Source organism: Leptonotus elevatus, chromosome 20, assembly GCF_054856555.1.
Source record: "Leptonotus elevatus isolate MCC_2025b chromosome 20, RoL_Lele_1.0, whole genome shotgun sequence".
NCBI lineage: Eukaryota > Metazoa > Chordata > Actinopteri > Syngnathiformes > Syngnathidae > Leptonotus > Leptonotus elevatus.
The window spans coordinates 11,573,918-11,596,254 of NC_141258.1; the positions used below are offsets into that span (position 1 = coordinate 11,573,918).

The 22,337-nt window shown below is 39.2% G+C and overlaps 2 protein-coding genes across 5 annotated transcripts in view; one reads left to right on the top strand and one right to left on the bottom strand.

The window, feature by feature from the left end:
* The window catches only part of slc39a11 (solute carrier family 39, member 11), a 72,817-nt gene extending 53,460 nt beyond the window's left edge, over nucleotides 1–19,357 (top strand). For both annotated transcript variants that reach the window (XM_086064562.1, XM_086064563.1), the window contains exons 6-10: nucleotides 4,234–4,392; nucleotides 14,829–14,898; nucleotides 17,118–17,216; nucleotides 17,307–17,465; nucleotides 17,596–19,357. In XM_086064562.1, coding sequence (XP_085920688.1) covers nucleotides 4,234–4,392; nucleotides 14,829–14,898; nucleotides 17,118–17,216; nucleotides 17,307–17,465; nucleotides 17,596–17,674 — 566 coding nt within the window. In that variant the 3' untranslated portion in view covers nucleotides 17,675–19,357. The remainder of the gene's footprint in view (nucleotides 1–4,233; nucleotides 4,393–14,828; nucleotides 14,899–17,117; nucleotides 17,217–17,306; nucleotides 17,466–17,595) is intronic.
* A 965-nt stretch (nucleotides 19,358–20,322) lies between these two features.
* On the bottom strand, nucleotides 20,323–22,182 carry LOC147157080 (ankyrin repeat and SOCS box protein 12-like). 3 transcript variants are annotated; one of them, XM_086064566.1, is made up of 4 exons: nucleotides 22,134–22,149; nucleotides 21,988–22,052; nucleotides 20,773–21,537; nucleotides 20,323–20,599 (listed from the first exon to the last, which is right to left on the bottom strand). In XM_086064566.1, exons 3-4 carry the CDS (start codon nucleotides 21,527–21,529, stop codon nucleotides 20,448–20,450), a joined length of 909 nt encoding a protein of 302 aa, XP_085920692.1. In that variant the 5' UTR covers nucleotides 21,530–21,537; nucleotides 21,988–22,052; nucleotides 22,134–22,149; the 3' UTR covers nucleotides 20,323–20,447. The 3 variants fall into 3 exon arrangements, with proteins under 3 accessions (XP_085920692.1, XP_085920690.1, XP_085920691.1); XM_086064564.1 differs by lacking the exon at nucleotides 21,988–22,052 and having other exon boundaries at nucleotides 22,135–22,182; XM_086064565.1 differs by having other exon boundaries at nucleotides 21,988–22,135.
* Between the last annotated feature and the right edge of the window lie 155 nt (nucleotides 22,183–22,337).

Genomic DNA, 22,337 nt, shown 5'->3' on the forward strand with positions numbered 1-22,337 from the left:
ATTTTAGACTTGTAATGTGTTTTTTTGTGTTTATATGTTCAATAAAACCCTAAACTGTCGATATCAACACAAGTCATAAATTTGCGCGAGCATGTAGCATTAAAAGCTCCGCTGAATCAGACAATGAACATGGAACGTGAGCGTATTTCACCTTATTTGGTGGCACGTAATAGAAATGCTCCCACACTTGAAAACGCTTCCTGGATGGCTCCATCAGTCAAAAAGTCAAAAATTCAGAATGTCAAACAAGCGACGGCTAATTGTAACGTACAATACGTGTAGAACACGGACATGATGCCACTACGGCAGAGGTGGGCATTGAGGGCCGGAGTCCTACAGGTTTTGCATGTTGCCTTTCTCCAACATAGCTGATATATGATCAGCTAATCAGCAAGCTCTGCGATCCTGTTGATTGGAATCAGCTTGTGTTGGAAGTGAGACACCTCCAAAACTTGCTGGACTCATTCCCTCGAGGACCGAGATTGCCCACCTCTGCGCTATGGTGTTTCAGCCAGTTTAAATGCAGTTTAAAGTCTCACGCCAAAGTTTCAAAGCTCCGCCTGTCAAACCAAAGCAGTCGGTTGACTCGGTCAGAATAAATCAATGAAGTGGAATCGAATGTCATCAGTGATGTCAACTGAAGCAAGCTCCGGCCCACTGCTTCACTACAAGCCGCCTATCGAGTTCAAAGCGTGCTTCGGAGCCTCAGTGTTAAAGGTAGCATCACTACTCGTCACAGTTAAGTCGATTTTTGTCTCAGTTAAGTGATCCACGTCTCATTCTAGTTGTCCTCACTGCTAAGTCTTCTTCATCCTCACTGCCAAGCCTTCTTCGTCTTCACCGCCCCAGTTAACCCAATCGTCCACGTGACAGTTAAGTCATCTTTGTCTCAGTCCAGTTGTCCACGTCACAGTTAAGACCAGTCTCCTTTTGTCCAGTCCAGTCATGGCGACCAGTCTCCTTTCGTCCAGTCCAGTTATGACAACCAATCTTCTCTCGCCCAGTCCAGTCATGGCAACCAGTCTCGTCTCGCCCAGTCCAGTTATGGCGACCAGTTTCCTCTCGCCCTGCCTCGCCTTGGCAACCTGTCTACTCTCGTCCAGTCTAGTCACGTCACGTCCAGTCCTCGTCCACTCACCTGTCACTACTTGTTTTAATAAAGTTCCTTACATAACTCTCCATTCTTTTCTCCCTGCTCTTTCTCCCCGCATTCGGGTCCACCCTCTCCCACGCACACCCTATCATGACAGTGGGTATGTGTTTCCACAGGATTTGTGCGTGAATATTCATTATTTGAAAAACTATCACTCCCGAAGTTGATGCTAATTTCCTGTTAGCATTTGATTGGGAACCTCCATTCACTTTAGCATTAGCGCTAGGCTAGCACAGTTTTTAAAATTAGGCATGTTTTGTGTTTAAATATACACTGTAATTACACTCAACAAAAATATAAATGCAACACTTGTTTTTGCTCCCATATTTGTATGAGATGAACTCAAAGATCTAAAACTTTTACCACATACACAATATCACAATTTCTCTCAAATATTGTTCACAAACCAGTCTAAATCTTTGATAGTGAGCACTTATTCTTTGCTGAGATAATCGAACCCACCTCATAGGTGTGTCATATCAAGATGCTGATTAGATACCATGATTAGTGCACAGGTGTGCTTTAGACTGCCCACAATAAAAATACAAATTATATAAAATATATGAAACATAAAATACTATACATAAAAAATGGGAGCAAAAACAAAAGTGTTACATCTATATTTTTGTTGAGTATAATTCTTGTCGTGTTTAGTTTTACTAACTTGCTCCAACTGGAGTGTCAATGCCATTGACGGCTATAGATTTCAAAGATCCATTTTAACTGGGCTGGCAATGAATGTCGATCATTGTTCTCCAACCTAAAAACAAATGTTTGCAAATGTCATATTTTAAGTTAAACAGCTTAAAAGACGGCTTAGGGATGGCTCCGGGCTTGCTACAAGCAACATGGTGCATTCAGGGTACTTTCACAATGTAGGTAATTTGTAAACGCACTGCGGCGTTCTGCACATTAACCATTTTTCTTTGATCATTACGTTTTACAGATCGAGAGAAGCCCAAATCAACGTCACAATAACATTTTGGTTAATCGTCCAGCACTACTAAAAAGTAAAGGCCCAATAATGGAGCGTTGTGGCACTCCCATTGTGCAATTTTTAAGAGCTGTTTGTTACACACTCTCCCACATTACTGTCCGATGTAAACCAATTAATTGTTTTTATGAACAATCCAAATGTTATTTACTAAGGATAATACTGTGATTTACAGTTTCATCAAATAGATTTGAATGGAAATGCTGCCATTTGTAAACCACTAACTTGGTTATGTTGCTAAGAACTTTATCATGATTGATTAATTTGATGTTGGTACTGTCACTCACTTTAATTTAACGTGAAATTGATCAGGATGAGAGGGTTCTTTGCTCTATTGCTAATGCCACGATTAGTATTGAACTAAACAAGACGGATATGGTAATTGCATACAGGCAACAACTTGTAAGACAGCGGGTGTTCCTGCTATAAGGTGGAGAGCTGCAGGTATAAGGCTAAAACGGTCTTTCTTTTGTTTGATAGAGAGGGGGAAAAAAGCCTATCAGCATTGGCAGACAGGATTGTTTGTTAAGAGCTAATGCACAGCCGTGGCTACAATAGAAAAGAGATTGGATACAAAATGACATATTGCTACTATAACAGGCAGGTGCTTGGCAGTATTTGCTAATAGAATGGCTTCTATTCCTTAGGGATGGCCGAATATTTTGATTGCATACTGAAATCAGGTTTCTTAGAGCTCTTGTGGCTAAATCTCGAAAGAAGTGAGTGCTGTCTGTCTGGCTGCATAACCAAAGCTGAAATATCAAGTGTTTTGTTAAAAGCAGTGACACGTGTCTGTGCATTTCCTTTCAGTTTAAACAGATTGCAAAAAGCTAAATAATGAAAGCACTTACTGGGCTTTTTTCTTTTAAGATTCAGATGGCAGTCTTGCCAATGCTTCGCCTCAGTGATGAGTCAGGGTTATGCTTTCTCTGAAGAGTTTATATTATTTTCATTTTTGTCTGGTTGATTAATGTTCATACCCATGTCACAATAAAGTTGAGTTGCCACTCAAAACCATGAACATATATTAGGGTTATGGATCATATTTTACCATAGATCAAGAAGTACCATAATCTGTATTGGTATACATTTTGTAGCTATCCAGCCACCAATTAGCTATACCACTTATCTTTTTTGGGTTCCCAACAGGGACCGTAGCCTATTCCAGCTGATGGGGTTTGCCCTGCATCATCAGGCCAGGTTTCCGGGGCAACCGAGAGGGAATTGATCACAGAGCCAGCTGCAAACTCTGCTATGTTAATGACTACACCACCAATAGCCCTAATAGCTAGTAGCTAATCTTAATTATCATGCATTATTGATATTGAGAAAATCATTTAATGAATAATTTAAGCTAAAAATGTTTCAGGCACAACGTACTGTACAAGCTTGGCAATTGGCCATATGCTGATACTTTGAAAGAGAGAGCTGATGTCAGAGTTGTAAACGTTGTGTGGAAGTGGAAGTCAACCTTAAACATTTCTTGACAACCTCACTAGTCTAAACATGACATTGTGATTAATATTACATTTGTGGAATATGAGTTATGATGCAAAATTCTGCCATTTTTATCCATTTTGCCACTTACTGTCGAACTGAAGATGACATCAACGTTGCTCAGGGCTCGGGCAATGACCAATCACAGCTCACCTGTTTTCTGAAGCTGAGCTGTGATTGGTTGTTAGCAACATTGATGTCATCTTCAGTCGACAAAATGGCCGCCTCCTAACATGGATGGATAACAATTGCTGTATTTTGCTGCTGAACTCATATTCCACTCACACAATATTAACCAGAATACCATATTTAGACTAGTGGGGCAGCATTCAAATCCAAAACGACTTTCCTCTTCAAGAGATTCTGCAGTGTTTGCCTCGTTCAAGGTGTGAGAAGAAGCCAGAGTTGTGGCCTATAACACCGAACTATTATACCAACAACTGCCCCCACCAAAACTGCAATATAACACGTTTATTTGGATAATTCAGAGGCTACTAACATAATTTTATGAGACATCGTGCATTGGTGTCTTCCCTGTCTTCAACTTAAGTTAAGTTGTTTTCTTTTTGCTTTTCCCCATTCGAAACAGAAGAGGGTCTTCAACTCCCGAGGAAGCGAGTATCTCATTGGGGTAGCTCAGATGACCAAGAAACAGAAAACACACATCTGGAAGTGAGCGGCCATACAGGAAGTAGCTGGAGACGCATCATCCTCCTAATTCTCGCCATCACTATTCACAACATTCCAGGTGAGAACGAGCTGTTAGGATCGGTTATTGAAGGCTGTTGAATAATTCATCAGACAATTTGGACAAAAACATCGATGTGAATATTTCCCTAAATGTCCTTTCTACATGCTGCATTACAAACCAAGAATTTTGGTTAAAACAAAATTTATCGCTATCCAGTCATTGATTTAATCACATAGAAACAAAGAATCACAAGCTGCCTTTTTACAAATATAACACATCATTGCTGATTGGCCGGTGCTTCCAATCTGCACGGCAACATTTATGTAATTATAAGATGTGGATGAAATCCAAATTAGGCACATGCAAATTGTGTAGGAGGAGAACCCATTGTGTGGTTGCTGTGTTTCCAGGGAGTATTCCAGGAAAAACATCATTTCATGTCTAAGGCCAATTCATGTACAATAAAAAAGACAATGGTATAGTTGTCACTGTACAATGTGGCCATAATAACATATGCGTATAAGCTGGGCTTCTCTACCAATTTCAAGCATATTTACATGAATACAAATAAACATGGTGGAAAATCACACAGTTGTCAAAATGACTTTAAATTGCGGTAGGTGTGTGCTGACTCCCATTTACCTTCAGTGTGAAGGAAATTGGCTGATTCTTACCAGTCACATCCCAGCTATGAGGGTGTGCACACTTGTGCAACCACCCTAGCGCAGTTGTTTATATTTTACTTTCTGTCTCAAATACTATTTATATAAATACTTTAAGTTGAAATTTAATGTATTTATTTGTGGGTATATGTATTTAATGATAATAAATTTATTATTATTGTTATTATTATTGTTATTATATTGTTATTATTATTATTAATTTAATGTATTTAATTATTGCTTGATTGATTGATTTATATTTAAATGTGATTTAAATGTATCCAAATACTATTTAAAAGAAATAAATGTAAGTTTAAATTAAATTAATGTATTTATTATTATTATTAATTTAATTTAAATTAAATGTATTTATTTGTGAGTATATGTATTTAATGATAATAAATGTATTATTATTATTAATTTAATTTATTTAATTATTGCTTGATTGATTGATTTAAAAAATTAAATTACATTTAAATTAGATGTATTTAATTATTTGTGAGTATATATATTTAATTATACTAAATGTAATTATTATTATTATTATTGTTATTATTAATTATTATTTTTTTTTTTTTTCTTTTCTTTTTAAAGAGCTCAGTATTGTTCATTCGGAAATGTCATCATCATTGCTCTTTTTTTTTTTCTTTTTTTTTTTAAATATATATATATATATATATATACACATATATACATACATATATACATATATACATACACACATACATACATTTTTATTTTTTTTTGTGTGTGTGGGTGAGTATGTGTGTGTGCGTGCGTGCGTGCGTGCGTGCGTGTGTTTGTTAGCTCACCAGAAAACCTATTAGAAAAAAAAAATCTCATACCGTTCACCTAAATCGAACACCAGGAGACCCGAGGGGACCGAAGAAAACCAAGGAAGGTGAAATCCGACCAGACACCCCCCACCAGAACTCCTCCCCAGCCCAAGAAACATCCAGACCCCAACAAATCCAAAAAACATAAAATCAGGGAGGCCTCAAGAGACCAACGGAGAGACCGAGAAAAGGAAGGAAGGACAGACGAAGCCGCGTGAGATCCGAGACACCAGCCTCCACCGATTCAATAACCTGAGGAGGAAACAGATTGTGTCTGAGTTTCGGTAGATGCTGGTGTGGTGGATCTGGCATGCATGAAAATCTCCACCAAAGAGGGGAGCCGTCGACCCCCGCCGGAACAGAGCAAGCGCAACACCTCAGGGCCCCCCAGGCCGCGGCAGCGCCAAAGGACGACCCCCGGGCCCCACCAGGGCCACCGGCCGGAGAGCAAACCCAGGAGCAGGAGCGCCCCCCGCCCCAACACGGCCCGCGCCCCCGGCCCAACGCAGCAGGACGGGGCACTGCAGGCCCACCAGGCACCCCACCGGCCCCCAACCCCCGCCCCCCCTCCACAACCCCCCGCCCCCCATCCACCCCCGCCACCCACCCCAACCCAGCCCCAGCCGCCCCCAATCCCCCAGACACCCCCCACCCCCAGCACCCCCCACCCCGCAACCCCCACCACCGCCCCCCCCCCCAACAAAGCCGCCCCCCCCCGACCCCACCCCGACCAACCGGCAGCCCCCCAACCCCCGACCCCCAGCCCCCGGGGACCACCCGCACCCAGGCACCGGCGCCGAAGAGGGGCCGGACAGCGGAGCGGAGAGGGCAGCCGCGCCCACCCCACCCCCCGCCGTGTGGAAGGACGGAACACCGGGGGCAGAAGGGGGAGATGGGGGCACCGGAGGGCGGCCGACACCCCCGAACCCCAGGCCCAGCGGGGGAAGGCCCCGGTCGTCACCCCAGCGTTCTTTGTGAAAATTAACCCCTGTTACTGAGTCCGCCAGCTCGCGGACTGGCGAACTCTACCCCTAAACCGTGAATGTGACCCCACCCAGTGTATATACAAGTGTGTGTGTGTGGTGCATTAAAATTAGGAGCAGGTGAACCGGAGCCGATGGAAATGATATTCCCACGCTCCGATCCACCCGCCACCCAAGCATGTTGCTGAGTGTATGTGGTGCATTAAAAAAAAAAATAGATAGGGCGGGGGGGGGGGGGGTGGCGGGTGGCGACACGGACAGGGGACCGCAGCACTGCTCTATACTGCGGCCCCCAACCGATGGCACCCCCACAAGCCCCCCCCCCACCCACAAGTTGTGTGGTGTATTAAAATTGGAGGGGAGTTGTAGGGTGAAGACGGTGTTTCCACCCTACCCCACCCCCCAAAGTGTGTTATGTGCCCTATATGTCTATAAAAGTGTATTGTGCAAACCTAGTGTAGTGAGTTAAGAGGTGTGACCAGCGGGGCCCCCCCCAACCGGGCGGGGGCAGGAGGCGCACCGGCCCACCAAGCCCCCACCCACCCCACCAGGACCCCGGCGGGCATATGGGACCCGTCCGGCGGGGCGATAGGGCTCGCCCCCCGGATACTGGGTCCCGCCCGAGGTGTCAGGACGCCCACCGGAGCGGGGCGGGCACGACACCAAACCCCAGCCACCCCCGCCGGCCCCCATAGCACCGAGACCCGGGCCATGGATGGAGCCCCCGGCCCAGGGGAGGGGAAGGAAGGCGTACCGGGGAAGGGGAAGGGAGGAGGGAAGGGGACGACAAGAAGGGCAGGGGGCAGCGGCAGGGACGCAAGGAGAGGGGGAGAGGAGGAGGAAGGGCGACGAGGGAGAGGGGACAGGGAGGCGGAGGACGGGCGGGGAGAGGCGAGGAGGGAGAGGCAGCAAGGGGGAGGAAGGGGGAGGGGAGAGGGAACCACCGGGCACCCCGGCGGCCCACAGGCCCCGAACCGCGTCGCCGCGGGCCCAAATTAATGTATTTATTATTATTATTAATTTAATTTAAATTAAATGTATTTATTTGTGAGTATATGTATTTAATGATAATAAATGTATTATTATTATTAATTTAATTTATTTAATTATTGCTTGATTGATTGATTTAAAAAATTAAATTACATTTAAATTAGATGTATTTAATTATTTGTGAGTATATATATTTAATTATACTAAATGTAATTATTATTATTATTATTGTTATTATTAATTTAATTTATTTAATTTTTGATTTATATTTCCATTTATCCAAATAGTATTTAAAAAAAGAAGAAGATTTTTTTAAGATTGTTTTTCTTGATCTCATTATTACGTTATATATTCACTGTACATGAAAAGAAAACTCTTGATTCAGCTTGTGCTTTTTCACCGCAATGTGGTCAATGCATTTAATGTTGGCCTCGCAATTGAAACTGAAAAGCTCAGCTAGGCACTTCGATTTGCTCTTTCTATTGAACCACAGGAGCATCCACTGCATGATAACGCACATTGATCGGCAAAGAGGTTGTCAAATCTACATGGGGCTGGTTCGACATAAATTTGAGTGACATTTGATGGTGGTCCGTGAATATGACTGCAGTGAATTGTCAGCTTTTCTCCCCCGTTCACAAGGGATGACGTACTACAAGCAGTTTGTCTGCGAAAATAAAAATGTCAGCTGAATCCTCTTGATTTATTCATGTATCAAAAATATTTAGTCCTTCAGGAAATCTTTTCCAGGATAAAACTATTATAATAGTCTTAAGGTCAACGCTTCAAATCACATTTTATCTTCCTTAACTGCTGTGCATGTAAAAAGACTAACGACTGTTAATTAACAGATTCATTGACTGGAACGCTTAACAAAATAAATTGCTATTAATTTATATATTGTCACCTCCCGTGCCCTCACCACCTATAGTAGTGGCTGAGGGTGTTAAATGCAGTTGAGCTGGACAAAAGCCAGTTGTGACGGTCACCTCTTGTCATAAGCTGTGGGTAGCGACCAAAAGAACAGAATCACAGATACGACCTACCAAAAGATGTAATTATTTTTTTTTAAGTCGCTTTTTTCTTGATGCAAATAAAGTTTTCAAATCCTGCTGAGTGGCTTCAAGTTGGCAGGAAGGAGGGTAACTCATTTGATGTGGCGGTACATATCTACTTGGTGGTCATATGATGACATCACCTTTTTTTTGTATGGTATTATATATTCAGAATATGCCCTTTTCCTGTCAGATTGTTTCACCCCTTTCCCTACATAGATTTGTTTAAAAAAAAACATCAGACGGAATGTAGGCGAGGTGTGGAAGTGTGGACTACGCGTTGACAAGTATCAGTAGGCGTTGAGGTTTGCTGTTTCGTAGCAGCAATAGTGAGCTCTAAATGTCCTTACAATCCATCAGAAAGATACATTTGATAGCTATCTTTAAAAAAAAAAAAAAACATTTAATTAATCATAACTAAATGAATGGATGCCTTTTTACTGGTACACATAACAATAGCTGTGAATAGTCTTGATTCTTAAAATCTCTACATTAACTTGGAGGAAACATCTGTTTAAATTAGGGGTGTCAAAATTAGTTATTAAATTAATTCATTTTGAGTCAATTAAAAGTTCATTTAACACCGCTTTTTTTTTTTTAAACGCCCGATTAATGACCGCCCTTTACATGGAACGCCTGTACTAGGGGAATTCCAACTTCCACATCAAAATTTAGCAGTAATAAATTTGAGAATAATGCATATATTTGTGGAGACTGAGGTCATGTTGTAGTTGTAAATTTAAAGTTACTTCATGTTAAAAATGAGATTGTTCTTAATATGAGAAGAAAAATGCACTGAGTTGTCACCAACGTCTTACAAATGCAATTATGCCATCTAGCGGCAGAAAAATTACAACACAGATCAATATCACACTCGCTTTTTACAGTACAATTCATATTTTTAATTTTAACTCAATGTTATGAATTATTATGAAATTACTGTAAAAATGATTTAATGATGCAGCTATATTTCTTCTATTAATTAATTGTCTTCCCATTTTATGTTAACATTATGAAAGCTTGGAAAAAAATATACCTTTTATTGTACATTTAGAACAAATATAATTTGCGATTAATCGTGAGTTCACTATTGAAGTCAGTTACAATAACATAAAATAAAAAATCACCTGACACCCTTAGTTTAAATATTAGGTTGGCTTTGAGATTTGAGTGGCTCGACTCTGCATTGCTTGTTGGATTAGTAGGTTTGAATTCCAGAAATGACCGTCAACCAGAATCTGCAACTCAATACCCATGGTTCAAAATGACTTAATGAGCAAAAAAAACAAAAACGGAATTGGTTGCATGTAATTTGTTATTCAGGAAAGAGACAGAGGTAGCTTTTATTGACGACACATTACGGCACGATTGACCGAAAATTAACGAGTAGGAGAAGATTTATGTCGTGGAATGAGATTTAGCTGAGCCAATTAGCTGTCAACAACAGGATAATCAGACACCCTCCTGGGATTGAACACTATCGGCAGCCACTCCATGGCTGGATGCATTCAGATACTTATGCAATCCGGTAGAGAGCTTATTTTCTGAGAAAATATGAACAAATCAGGAGGAATTCAGCCAACAAATACAGCAGAGTATGCCATGACATTTTTCTTGTCTCGAATACAATAATTGTTCGATATTTCTTAAAGGGTCATAAATTGTGACACAAATAAAATATTTCAAGCTGTTGCATTAACCCACAAGACCAACAAGGAAACATAAAAAGCTGAATTATTGAAATCTTTGTGCAGTTTAATGCCTGAGGATGAAAACTGCATTTTTTTTGTTTTACTTCTCATGGCCAGCTTGGAATGTCATCTGAACTGAATCGAATGAGAAAATGTCCACCTCAGTAGACTTGCGAATTATCCCAAAACCCCCCCAAATTTTTTTTTATCTATTTTATCTATTTTATTAGTGCATCAGTTCAGTTATCAACTGGTATAGTACTCGTAGTTATACTACTTCTAGTACTACTAGTTCTATGACTAGTACTAATAGTAGTAGTAGTGGTAGTACCACCACCACTACCACCACCTCCTTCTTCTTCTTCACATTTTTCGGCAGGCTGGATGCCCTGTGCCTCTACCAGGTCAGTCTTAGTACTACACCATGCATTTAAATCTCAGCACTAAATTTCACTTCAGATTATATATTTATATATATATATAATATGTTGATTAATGTGTGATTTTGACTATTCTATTGAACTCTATTGAAAATCATATCACACAATAACAAAAAAATGACTCTTAATGTGACAGAGTTGACACAATTCCTCTTAAATTTGCATTGTAGCTCATTTTAACCAAGATTCTGCTGCAAAATATAAACAATCCCTGTCAGTTCTCACAATGTTCACAAAATCCTGAAGTTCCAACCTGGACTGGAATTGGAGGATTGTAAACACAGGTTCGATTTTCACAAGGAATGCATACTTTTTTTTCTGACTAGTTTATTAAGTTTACCTGTAAAATTCAAAATGTCAACATCATGTGTTCCTAGAAGCTGAATGGCCTCCAATTTGCATAAATACTTTGCGCAAACCTGTTCTCCTTCTCTCAATTTAGCCATTTCTACTCAGGGATATCAGGTCATGTCTGACAACATGGTTTTAAGTGACGAAGCCAACTCTGCTACATTGGGCTAAATTCCTGTGTGGTTCTATGGTCATCATAATTAATTGCTATCACCTTAACATGCTTACTGCAGCTGACGTCTGACAATATAAGAATGTCTCGTGTTAGACTTAAGACGTGCACGTTTCACCTTCAAGGGGCATTTAACTTGAGTTTTTCTACTATATGAGGTAAAAAAGTCCAACCATGTTCAGTTAAGTGTCCCAAAAGTTAATGTATCGTCAAAGTTAGTGTGAAAGTGCAAATCGAGTTTCCGGGGGCCTGTGGCATTTCAGTGAAGAGTGCTTTCCCCCATAAGGGCACTTCATTACGTCTGCCTGGATGGACAGTGGGTAATAGATTGGAGCGGAGCCAATGTGTCGTTATCCTAGGTAATGACAGGAGTTAGATGATGATAAAGAGGCCCTTTGGGCTCTTGGATATCTGCAGCTGCACAGAGATGAGGATCCTGCTGTCTCCCCAAGTTGCCTGTGCACAGCATCTTTCATTTGTCTACATTTGCGTCTCCCAATTTTTTTGCGTACTGTATGGCATCTTTCACCTGTGGCTTTAGGCCGAATGGTGCTGCATTAATAATTCTAGCGTGGTTGCTTTGCTATAATACTCAAGCCTTTGAACTCACTGGATTTTTTTATTATTATATAGCACGCACTTCTTCGCCACTGTGCCTCTCTCACACATATTTTATAAAAACGTCATGGTTAATAAATAATAAAATATAGTCGGACTCCTCATTCCTAGCACTATAGTACTCACTAAACAAATAACTATGGTATACATTTTAGAACATGTAAGAATGGGGAAAACTGATATTGAACATAGTGAAAGAAATTGTGGGAGTATTCAAATTAACTTTGACTTCTGAGTGACATCATCGTTTTGAGAGGAAAGAGAGAGAGATTTGTCTTTTTAAATGCAAACATAGTGAGGTTTGTTGCACACACTGTTCAGTCAACAGTGTTATCTATGTAGCTTCAATAACACTATGTCCCAAAAAAAAACGGAGCGCAGTCACACGAGACTGTGATCCCAGGAGGCCCCCAAATTTAATTGTAATATTTATAAACAATTATTTATACAAGCAGGAATAACAACTATGTAAAGTATATAAGACTGCCTGTATATAAGACTGTTACTCTTTAAAGCAAGTAATTGGTGAAGTAACTTAAGTGACTTTTTCAATATAACTGTGGCAATACTACCACCTACAAATATTAACTTGTAATCTAATTAAGTTACTTTTTAAAGCAAGTAATCAGTAACGTAACTGTTACTTTTTAAAGCAAATAATCGGTGAAGTGACTTAAGTGACTTTTTCAAGATAACTGTCGCAACACTACCACCTACAAATATAACTTGTAATCTAATTAATTTGTTTTTTAAAGCAAGTAATTAGTACAGTAACGGTTACTTTTTAAAGCAAGTAATTGGTGAAGTGACTTTGTCAAGATAACTGTGGCAATACTACCACCTACAAATATTAACTTGTAATCTAATTAAGTTACTTTTTAAAGCAAGTAATCAGTAAAGTAACTGTTACTTTTTAAAGCAAGTAATCGGTAAAGTAACTGTTACTTTTTAAAGCAAGTAATCGGTGAAGTGACTTAAGTGACTTTTTCAAGATAACTGTCGCAACACTACCACCTACAAACATAGCATATTATATGATACAGTATGTTAAAAACTATTTTGATCAGCACCCAGATTTGTTAGCAACACCTATGTGGGATGGAGTAGCTCTACACCACTGACATCTAAAAAACATACTACTATAGTGGAGGGGAGACCGGGGGCTTGATGTCACACTTTTTTCTTCACACACCTTTCTTGGATTCAGTACATCATTAATAGATCAAATGTGTACCAGATGAAGGACTAAAGTCTGAGGTAAATTTTTGTATTATATATATATAATACGGGGTAATATGTTACAGTGGATTTTGCAAGTAATAAAACCAGGGGAAAAAATAACAAAACCTGACAAACCAGTTTCCTTACTCGTCAGTAGTGATGGGAAAATGAAGCTTCATGAAGCACTTGTGATATTTTTTGATTCCCCTAGATGGTGCTCTGGGTTTAAATATAAAGGCTTGTGCAAAGGAAATTGATTACATTTCCACGGCATCTTTCAACCAAGAGTGCCATCTAGAGGAGTCAAAAAATATCACAAGTCCTTCATGAAGCTTCATTTTCACATCACTACTCGTCAGACTTATTATCCCAAGGGAAATTCTGGCATTAACCAATTTGTCAGCGGTGCATTTTTCAGTGGCCCATTCTTTGCATATGTGACAACTAACCCCAAAATGACTGAGACACGTTGCCCCAAACTAACTAAATATTGGCTAATACTAGTACTATTTTAAAGTTTGCTTAGAACAGCGCAAAGACTGAGGCATGACAAGATGCCTGAATTTCTCCATATGCATTGCTGCTAGAATTTATATATGGCCGGCGCGTCTTTTAAAGAAAGAAAGTTAAAATAGTTTACTTTGGGTTGTGCAAAAATGATTACTTGGCATTCATCTCAGCTCACAATGTGCTAATTATTCTCTTCTCAGACAGGACACATCTCCTGACCATATATAGGAAGAAAACTAGCATTCCACTTTATAGTTGCGCCCTCTGGTGGAGAGGATAATTGCAATGTGACAACTTAGCCCTGTGACAATAAGCCCCGGTCTCCCTTATCTACTGTATATATGTAAAGTGGCGGCCATTTGTTTAGAAACTATGGTTTATATAATTCAACTCTTGCTAGTTGCCACTGTGGTAAATTGTGCATCATGATGTCACTTATCCCCCCACACACCCCCGGGAATTGGTCCCGCTAACTAAGAAGCTAAAAGGCAGCTTCTAAAAAACCTCTCATTTGCATTAATAATCCTCTTTTGGCTGACTTTCAAAGCACGTTTTTTTTATTCTATGATCACATAAAGCTTGTGACTTAACTGACTGCAGGTCACACTGCTATATTTCATGACCGGAATTATCATATATTATCGTTGTAATCGATCATCTGTTTGTGTCATGAATATGCGCCATTTTCTGTGCCGCAAGTGTGCCTGTCGGTTCAGATCTTTAAATGCTGCAAATAGTTCTCCTTCCACAGGGACAGCCAATTGGGGGAATTGGTATATTCAAATAAGTAAGCTCAAGAGCATGGATTTAGCCATCCATGCACACGGCGTAAATAAGTCCTGCCTCATTAGCATATTTTTTTCAATTTGTAAGTTGCCCTCACGCTGCCTGCCTTTAATTCCTCCTGCCATATTGATGGAAATTGCAGATACTGTATGTCATACTCAAGGTGTTCTTTCTGCAGAGGGCTTAGCTGTGGGAGTTGGATTCGGGGCCATTGGGAAGACTTCATCTGCAACGCTTGAGCGTGCCAGGTAAAGCCAGTTACAATGGAACCTCCGAACCTGAATTCACTTGAATTGTGCAAAGCTAGCATTAGTTAGCGTTAGCTACCGCTGACTCTCAGCGTGTAGTGGTAAAAGAAGATTCTGGATTACAAATGGATTTTTCGGGTATCTGTATTTATTTTTATGACAACTTTTTACTTTACCTCATTATATTTTAAAATGCATAAGTAGTTTTGGCTCCTTAATTTTTTATGGCAGATGATGACGTGACGTAAAAAAAAGATATACAGTTAATGGCGAGGGATGATGCCAACCCTGGATGAGATCTTGATTGATTGAGATCTTGAAGATTTATAAGGCGGAAAAAGAGCAGCAGCAACAGCTGCGATTAGATAATCACCATCCTTGACCTTTTATGAGGGATTTGGTTTTATGCTGTCTGCTCCAAAAATGATTGGTGGCAAATGTGTTGTCTTGTGCTAGCCTATAAACCTTACATTTGTTTATAGTCTGAGCTGAAAAAGAAAACATACAGTTCAGGTATATTTTTTTCTTTTGCTATCATTTGCTGATTTTGCATTTGTGCACGTGTGCTTTTGTATTGTCCATGCACAACCCGTTGTCAGTTCAGGCCTCATCGTCAAAATTTAGCTTGCAGCAAAGCTTTGTCTGAGGTGTTTTTTGTGCCAATTTTTTAAAACTGGTGCATACTTGCAGTTTTACTTTTTACTTGTGTACATACAGGCACGTCAGGGTCTGTACAAGAGGTAGACATGTTTTTGTTTTTAAGGCTGATACCGATTATTATTAGTCTAGGATGCTGATAATCGATATATGGAGACATATTCATTTTCAGTTAAAGTGAAAATATTGGAAACATTTTTATTATTATTATTATTAAAAAAAAATGCAAACCCCCAATTCTGTTGAAATGTCTTGCAGCATATATTTATTGAACAACTTTTTTTGTATTCTAATCATCAATTTGCTCCCAAAAATTTATAAATACGTTCTATTTTAAATATTACCATGCTCCCAAAGACGTATTTGTTTGTTTATATATATATATATATATATATATATATATATATATATATATATATATATATAAACAAATATATATATATATATATATATATATATATATATATAAACAAATATATATATATATATATATATATATATATATATATATATATATATATATATATATATATATATAAACAAATATATATATATATATATATATATATATATATATATATATATATAAACAAATATATATATATAAACAAATATATATATATATATATATATATTATTTTTTTCTTTTTTCTTTTAATGATAGAATGCTTTGATGCAGCCTCTGAACAGAAGAGAATGCGTGAAGCAATGGTAGTTATTACAAAAACGGCCAGCAGGTGACAGCAGAGTATAAGAGATCAACCAGGGCCATGTTGCAAAAAGCTCTTTCCCCAGTGTTTTGAACAGGTGTGTGAATAATGAGGAAACTTAGCTATATTCTAATGCTAATTGCTGCAAAACGGATACAGATAGAAATTTTCCTGATGAAAGAAGAGACTCTAATCTTTCTTTTGGATGGTTTTTATAGCAATAGAAGACAATATTCCGTGAGCCTTGCAAAATCTGTAAAAATCCAGTAAAACAGCCGGGTGCAAAGGGGGTTGCTTCAGTGAAAACGGCTGGGAGTTAATGAGTTAATGAACAAAAACTTCAGTGAGGTCATCTGCAAGTCTTTAAAAAGTTAAATGAAAACAAGTAAACAGCTCCTTATAGTTTTCTACAGTAAATAAAGTTGTGCCAAATTTCAAAATAACTGAAATGCTCAACTCTTATCTTTGTTTTGAAACAGAAGGGTGCAGAGAGTTCTCTTATAATGTAAAATCAATATGTCGATAAATGGGTTTTAGCCTGCCTTTTGGCCAAAGCCAGTTGGGAAAACTTCCAGCTATAGAAAAGGACTAACTGCTAGATGGATACGTACTTGTTTTTTGTTTTTTTTGTTGCTATAAATGTCTCATTGTGTGCTGGTGACATCTAGTGGACAGACGTGATACTGCAACAATTTCTGTGAATTCATTGTTGAGTTTCATTTCCATTATCATCATAACTACACTGATAAATCTCGAAATGTTCTCGTTCAGTCATCTAATAGTACATTTGACTATTTTGTCAACAACGCTGTATGCAAAAATATTATCTACAATTTTCTAATATCCCTGCAGGAATTTGGCTGTCGGTATCGGCATCCAGAATTTCCCAGAAGGCCTTGCAGTCAGCTTGCCACTTCGAGGCTCAGGCGTCTCAACGTGGAAAGCCTTCTGGTGAAAACACACCCATTCCTCATGAGTCATCACCACGCCTAAAATGAGCGTTTATTGATCCCTGACACCTGTCGCCGGTCTCCATCTCAGGTACGGCCAGCTCAGCGGGATGGTGGAGCCCATCGCCGGGATGCTGGGCGCCGTCGCCGTGGTGTTGGCCGAACCGCTGTTGCCATACGCGTTGGCGTTTGCCGCCGGGGCCATGGTTTACGTGGTGGTGGATGACATCATACCCGAGGCTCAAGTCAGGTGAGAGAGGAGGATGCTGGTTTCAGGAGAAAACCAGGATGAAATGGAATCATCCATATTTAAAAATGTGTTTCGTACAAGATGAAAGCGGTACAAAACATGTTCAACTTGACGCTTTTGTTATCTGTAGTGGGAACGGAAAACTGGCCTCCTGGACTTCTATCTTGGGCTTTATCGTAATGATGTCACTCGACGTGGGGCTGGGCTGAATCGCCGTGGCAACAAACAGCCTCCATAACCATCATTACCACAACATGCCTGACCTCGGTGTCAAAGAAGCGGACCAAGTCACACATTTTGTTGAAATGTCTATAATTAGCAGGCCCCTTTTCACACAATGCAGCTCGTTGCCATAGTGATAAAAAATATCACATCATCCTTGATGTCGTGTTTATATTATACGAAGGATTGGTTCCGTTTTCTTTTCAAAGCAAGCTAATTGACTTTACTGTGATTACATTGTTCAGTTCCAACAATGTTATGCAATGATGATGTACACACATGGACAAAATTGACAGATTATTATTATTTTTTTTAATCCGAGGAGGACACCGCTGTTGATATCATAAAAATGTAAGTCTGGGAGAATGTCTCGCAAAAGGATACTGACCTAAACCTAAGAATGCAAAACAGCAACACATTATCAGAAGTCAACAGACGTCTCATTGAAAGTTATTAAATACAAATTTAAAAAAAACGCTTGGTGACAGTGATTGCCTCCAAAAGTTATTTTTTTAATAAATAATTCTGCTGAAGCATATTCAAAAGCAGTCTGATTTTCAACGGCTAATTTTATTTAAATGATAACTTTAATGAGATTGAAGTTATTTCAGTGATCATTATGTTTTTTCTTTCATTAACAATGTAACAGTTTGTCCATGCGTGTACAGCATTGACGTTGTGATAATTCCCTTTATCACAACCGTATTTTAGGACAGTTAGATCCACAAGTGTTTGTTTTTTTAATAATAATTTTTGCCTTTATATACCATCACATTCGCTTTCAGACATTTATTTGCCTTTAAAGATCCTAAGTTGCTTTCTTAGCATTATTTTTTTTAAGCGGGAATTAAAGAATGCCCAATGGTTAGATAATTCACCCGATCTCAACCCAATAGAGCTTTTCTCTTACTGAAGACAAAAACACTCAGCAAGTGACGTATGCTCGCAAAATACCTCCAAAGCTTTTCATCTCAGTTTTATGGATGTACAGTAAGCATTTACAAGAAATTGGAGTAAGATGGTGATCATTTTTCTTTCTATATAGTAAATGCCATGTGTTTGTATATAAAGGCAACATCATAAACCCTCTGTCACTGGCCAAGTGGACCTAACTGTATTTTCAGTCATATTTTAAAAGTTGTGCTTTTTAACAGCTTGCAAATGCAATTTACTTCAAAGTCATCCAGTCTTAAAAGTTAAATAATTGTCAACTTTGGTTTTAGTTTAGACTTCCAGTTTTGTTTTGATTACCTCATGGTGGCAATACTTGAACTCTGATATGTTGGATTTTATTTTTAACGATTTGATCTTTTTCTGATATTTTGAAGGGAACAGGCCTGAAGGACTGAAAAGATGCAGCTGATTATTTCTTTTAAAAGCACACTGTAAATATGCCGTTTTATGGTATGCTGCAATATGCAAATTTAAATATGACTTGTTTGGACACCCTGGGCATTTTTTTTTTCTGATAAGGGAATTTACTGTTTTTGTTTATGCTCTTATTTATTATGATGCTGATGAAAACAATGAGTCCAATTGTCGTGCCTTTCTTTTTACGCTGTCTACTGCCATCTGCTGGCCAAAATAGCCAGTTCGGCCCCCCCAAAAAAAGAGTTGATGCTGATTTAGATGTGAATTGTTTATTTAAATAAACAGCTCTGTTGACGTAACCAGTCTCAAGATGTATTACATTTCATTTCCGAGAATCATGGATTGTGTCATATTATAGACAGGTTGTGATTATGATGAATAAGTCACTCTTCTACATTTGAGGAAACACATTTTGTGTATGTATTGAGTCGGTAATTCGAGCCCACGTACAATTATCCAACTTTTTTTTTTTTACATAAAATACTGCAGTCCAATAGTTTAAATTATTTCTGGGAAAAGCATTCTAATGAACATTTGTTTAGTGGTTTTGTATGCTGGCGAGTTAGCACACTAGAACAGCATGTAGCAGGTTAGCATACAATTTGACCACAACACGTAGAGTATTTGTCAATTTAGGTTGTATTGTTTTCCTCTTTTTTTTAATATATATTTATATATAAAAAAAGTTAAATAGTTTAAATAATTATTTCCCCTCCATTTTTGCCATTATAATGGACTTTTGTTGAGTGGTTTTGCTAAAACAGCAGTTAGCATATAATTTGAGCACAACACGTATTTATCAATTTACGTTATGTTGTTTTTTTTACAGAAATATGTGGTAGCTTAAATAATTATTTCTGTGTAATACTTTAACTTTTTTTTTTTTACTTGTCACTATGACGGATGTTTTAGTTTGTTTGTATGCTAACGGTTTTGGCAATTAGGTTAGCTTGCTAGAGATTTTTTTTGTATTGTCATCTATGTACTAAATTAATTGTTAGAAAAACAAAAAAGGGTCAAGATTACAAGAAAGAACATTCAGTAATTTCCACAGAGAAGGGACAGTGATACTTTGTTTTTGTAAACATTACGACTTCAGTTTTGAAAACACAACCTTTCATCATGAAAATATACAGCTTTAAAAAAAATATTTAAAAAAAATAGGCTATTCTTGTGAGACTTCATAGTGTAAATGTATTGTCGGTGTAGCTCTTAATACCAATACCTTGTATCTGAGATAGCTAACTAAAATAAAGCACAAAGCCACACATACATATGTTTAATATATTACATTCCAGATCACAAAGCATGAATAGAATGAGGTCAATTAAAAAAAGAACATTTAAATGAATTCACAAATCTTTTTTCTTTACATTATTTAACATATAGCTAGAGAATCATAACTGGGAGCGGCTTGTACTGCAAGAAGCTAATGAGACTTGTTGGCATGTCCAGCTGCTCGATACAGTGGATCTTGTTGATCTTTTTGAGGTATCTCCGCACCGCCAGTCGGCACAGTGAAGTCAAGGCCTTGGGATTTCCTGACGAGAAACAGAAGAGGAAACAACATATGAATTACTCGAAGTATCACTTACGTACTTTTAATGAACCATAGGCATACTGCAATACGGCAATTCCCACAGGAATTGCCATTAGTGTTTGAAAAGTAATTTTACAAACATTTTTAGTTTTCTAAATATGATATTTGAGACACCTCTCTCTTGCAGGAGTAGCTCCACGGCTTCGTTCTGCTTGGTGGACTTCTCGATGATGAGCGTGGGCAAGTAGACGTTTGCGCCGAAGTCAATAAGGAGCTGGATATACTCCACTCCGCAGCCGTGCCTCAGACACATCTCCAGGACGGTTTTAGGCTGCTTGATGGAGCTCAGCAGTCGAGCGTAATCGCAGTTGTAATCCGGATCGGCGCCGTAGAGAAGCAGCAGTTTGAAGCACTCTATGTGTCCGTACACGGCCGCCAGGTAGAGCGGACCGCTCGACACCCTGGCGCCCGAGGTCCACAGCAGGACTCTGGAGCGCGAGTTGGCCTCGGCGCCGTGTTTGAGCAGTTCCTGTAATATTTCGACGTCGCCCTCACGAGCAGCAGTCAGGACGGGAGAGCAGAGGTTGTAGGAGCTCCCGTTGGGGTCGGCGCCGGACCGGAGGAGCGCTATCACACAGCCCAGGTACTTGCCGCGTACTGCGGCGAAAAGCGGCGTCTGGGCTTTGACGTCCACGCAGTCCACCAGGGCGCCGTGGGTCAGCAGGACCTGCAGGCAGCTGAGGTGGCCCTTGGACACGGCGGCGTGCAGAGGGGTGCCCGCGACGCCCCAGCCGCCTCGGTAGTTGATGACCTTCTTGTAGATTTCCTGGCACAGCATCTCATCCAGGAGTCTTTCATTGTTTTGCAATGCTGCTTGTCGGAGCTGGGAGACCTCGCAACTACTTTCTTCTTCTGCGGTCCTGAACTGCATTCAACCTGCTGGGAAAGGCACACCAACGCAGATGATGTCAGATGGAACACAAAAAGGTACTTACCTAGCTACACCTTTTTGTCAGTAGTGTGCAATAATCCAAAATTCTGATGTGAGGGAGGTATTAATTTAACAATGATTTATATTGCAGTATGTAACGTTTTACATGTGAAACATGTCAATATAAGAAAATATGACTAAACAATGTCTACGTTAAATATTAAATTATTAAAACACATCAGGAAATTATACGATTAAATAACAATACTTACATGAACGCCATTCGGTCTATAGGCAAACAAAGTTAACGTAAGCAGCTAATTGAAACCTTAGTCAAACGTCATTTATTCATATCAATATCGACTTCGATCATTGCTGTTGCGTTTACGACCACGGAAACGATGACTAAGATAAAGCTAACGTTAGCAGCTAAATGTAAACATACAGTTAAAACCCACCCATCATCATGCTAATCCGCCTCGATTCCTTTCATTTTCTGCAAAAACACAACAACCGCAGCTGTCTTAAAACAAATACGTCTTATTGAGTGAAAACTCCTCATGTGGCCATTGAACAGGGGGGGAAACTGTTTTTAGAGGTTTTACCTGCGATGTGTCACCATAGGCCGTCTGCTTTTCCTGGTTTATTCTTCGTCGTAATTACTTTGACGTTCAAATTCAGTTAAGAATGCGCATTACTGCCCCCACTGTCTCCACGTAGCATAACATCATAGTGTGTGTTGATAAAATACATACAAAATGCATACAATATATTACTCTGTTTTATGAATAATTATTAGTTAATATTA

What these genes read in the sequence shown, in the direction of transcription:
- LOC147157080 (XM_086064564.1), bottom strand. Translation starts at nt 21,529, where the DNA reads ATGCAGTTCAGGACCGCAGAAGAAGAAAGTAGTTGCGAGGTCTCCCAG. An exon ending in GCTACTCCTGCAAGAGAGAG is followed by an intron (nt 20,600 to 20,772) that starts GTGTCTCAAATA and finishes GTTTCTCGTCAG; the next exon opens with GAAATCCCAAGGCCTTGACT.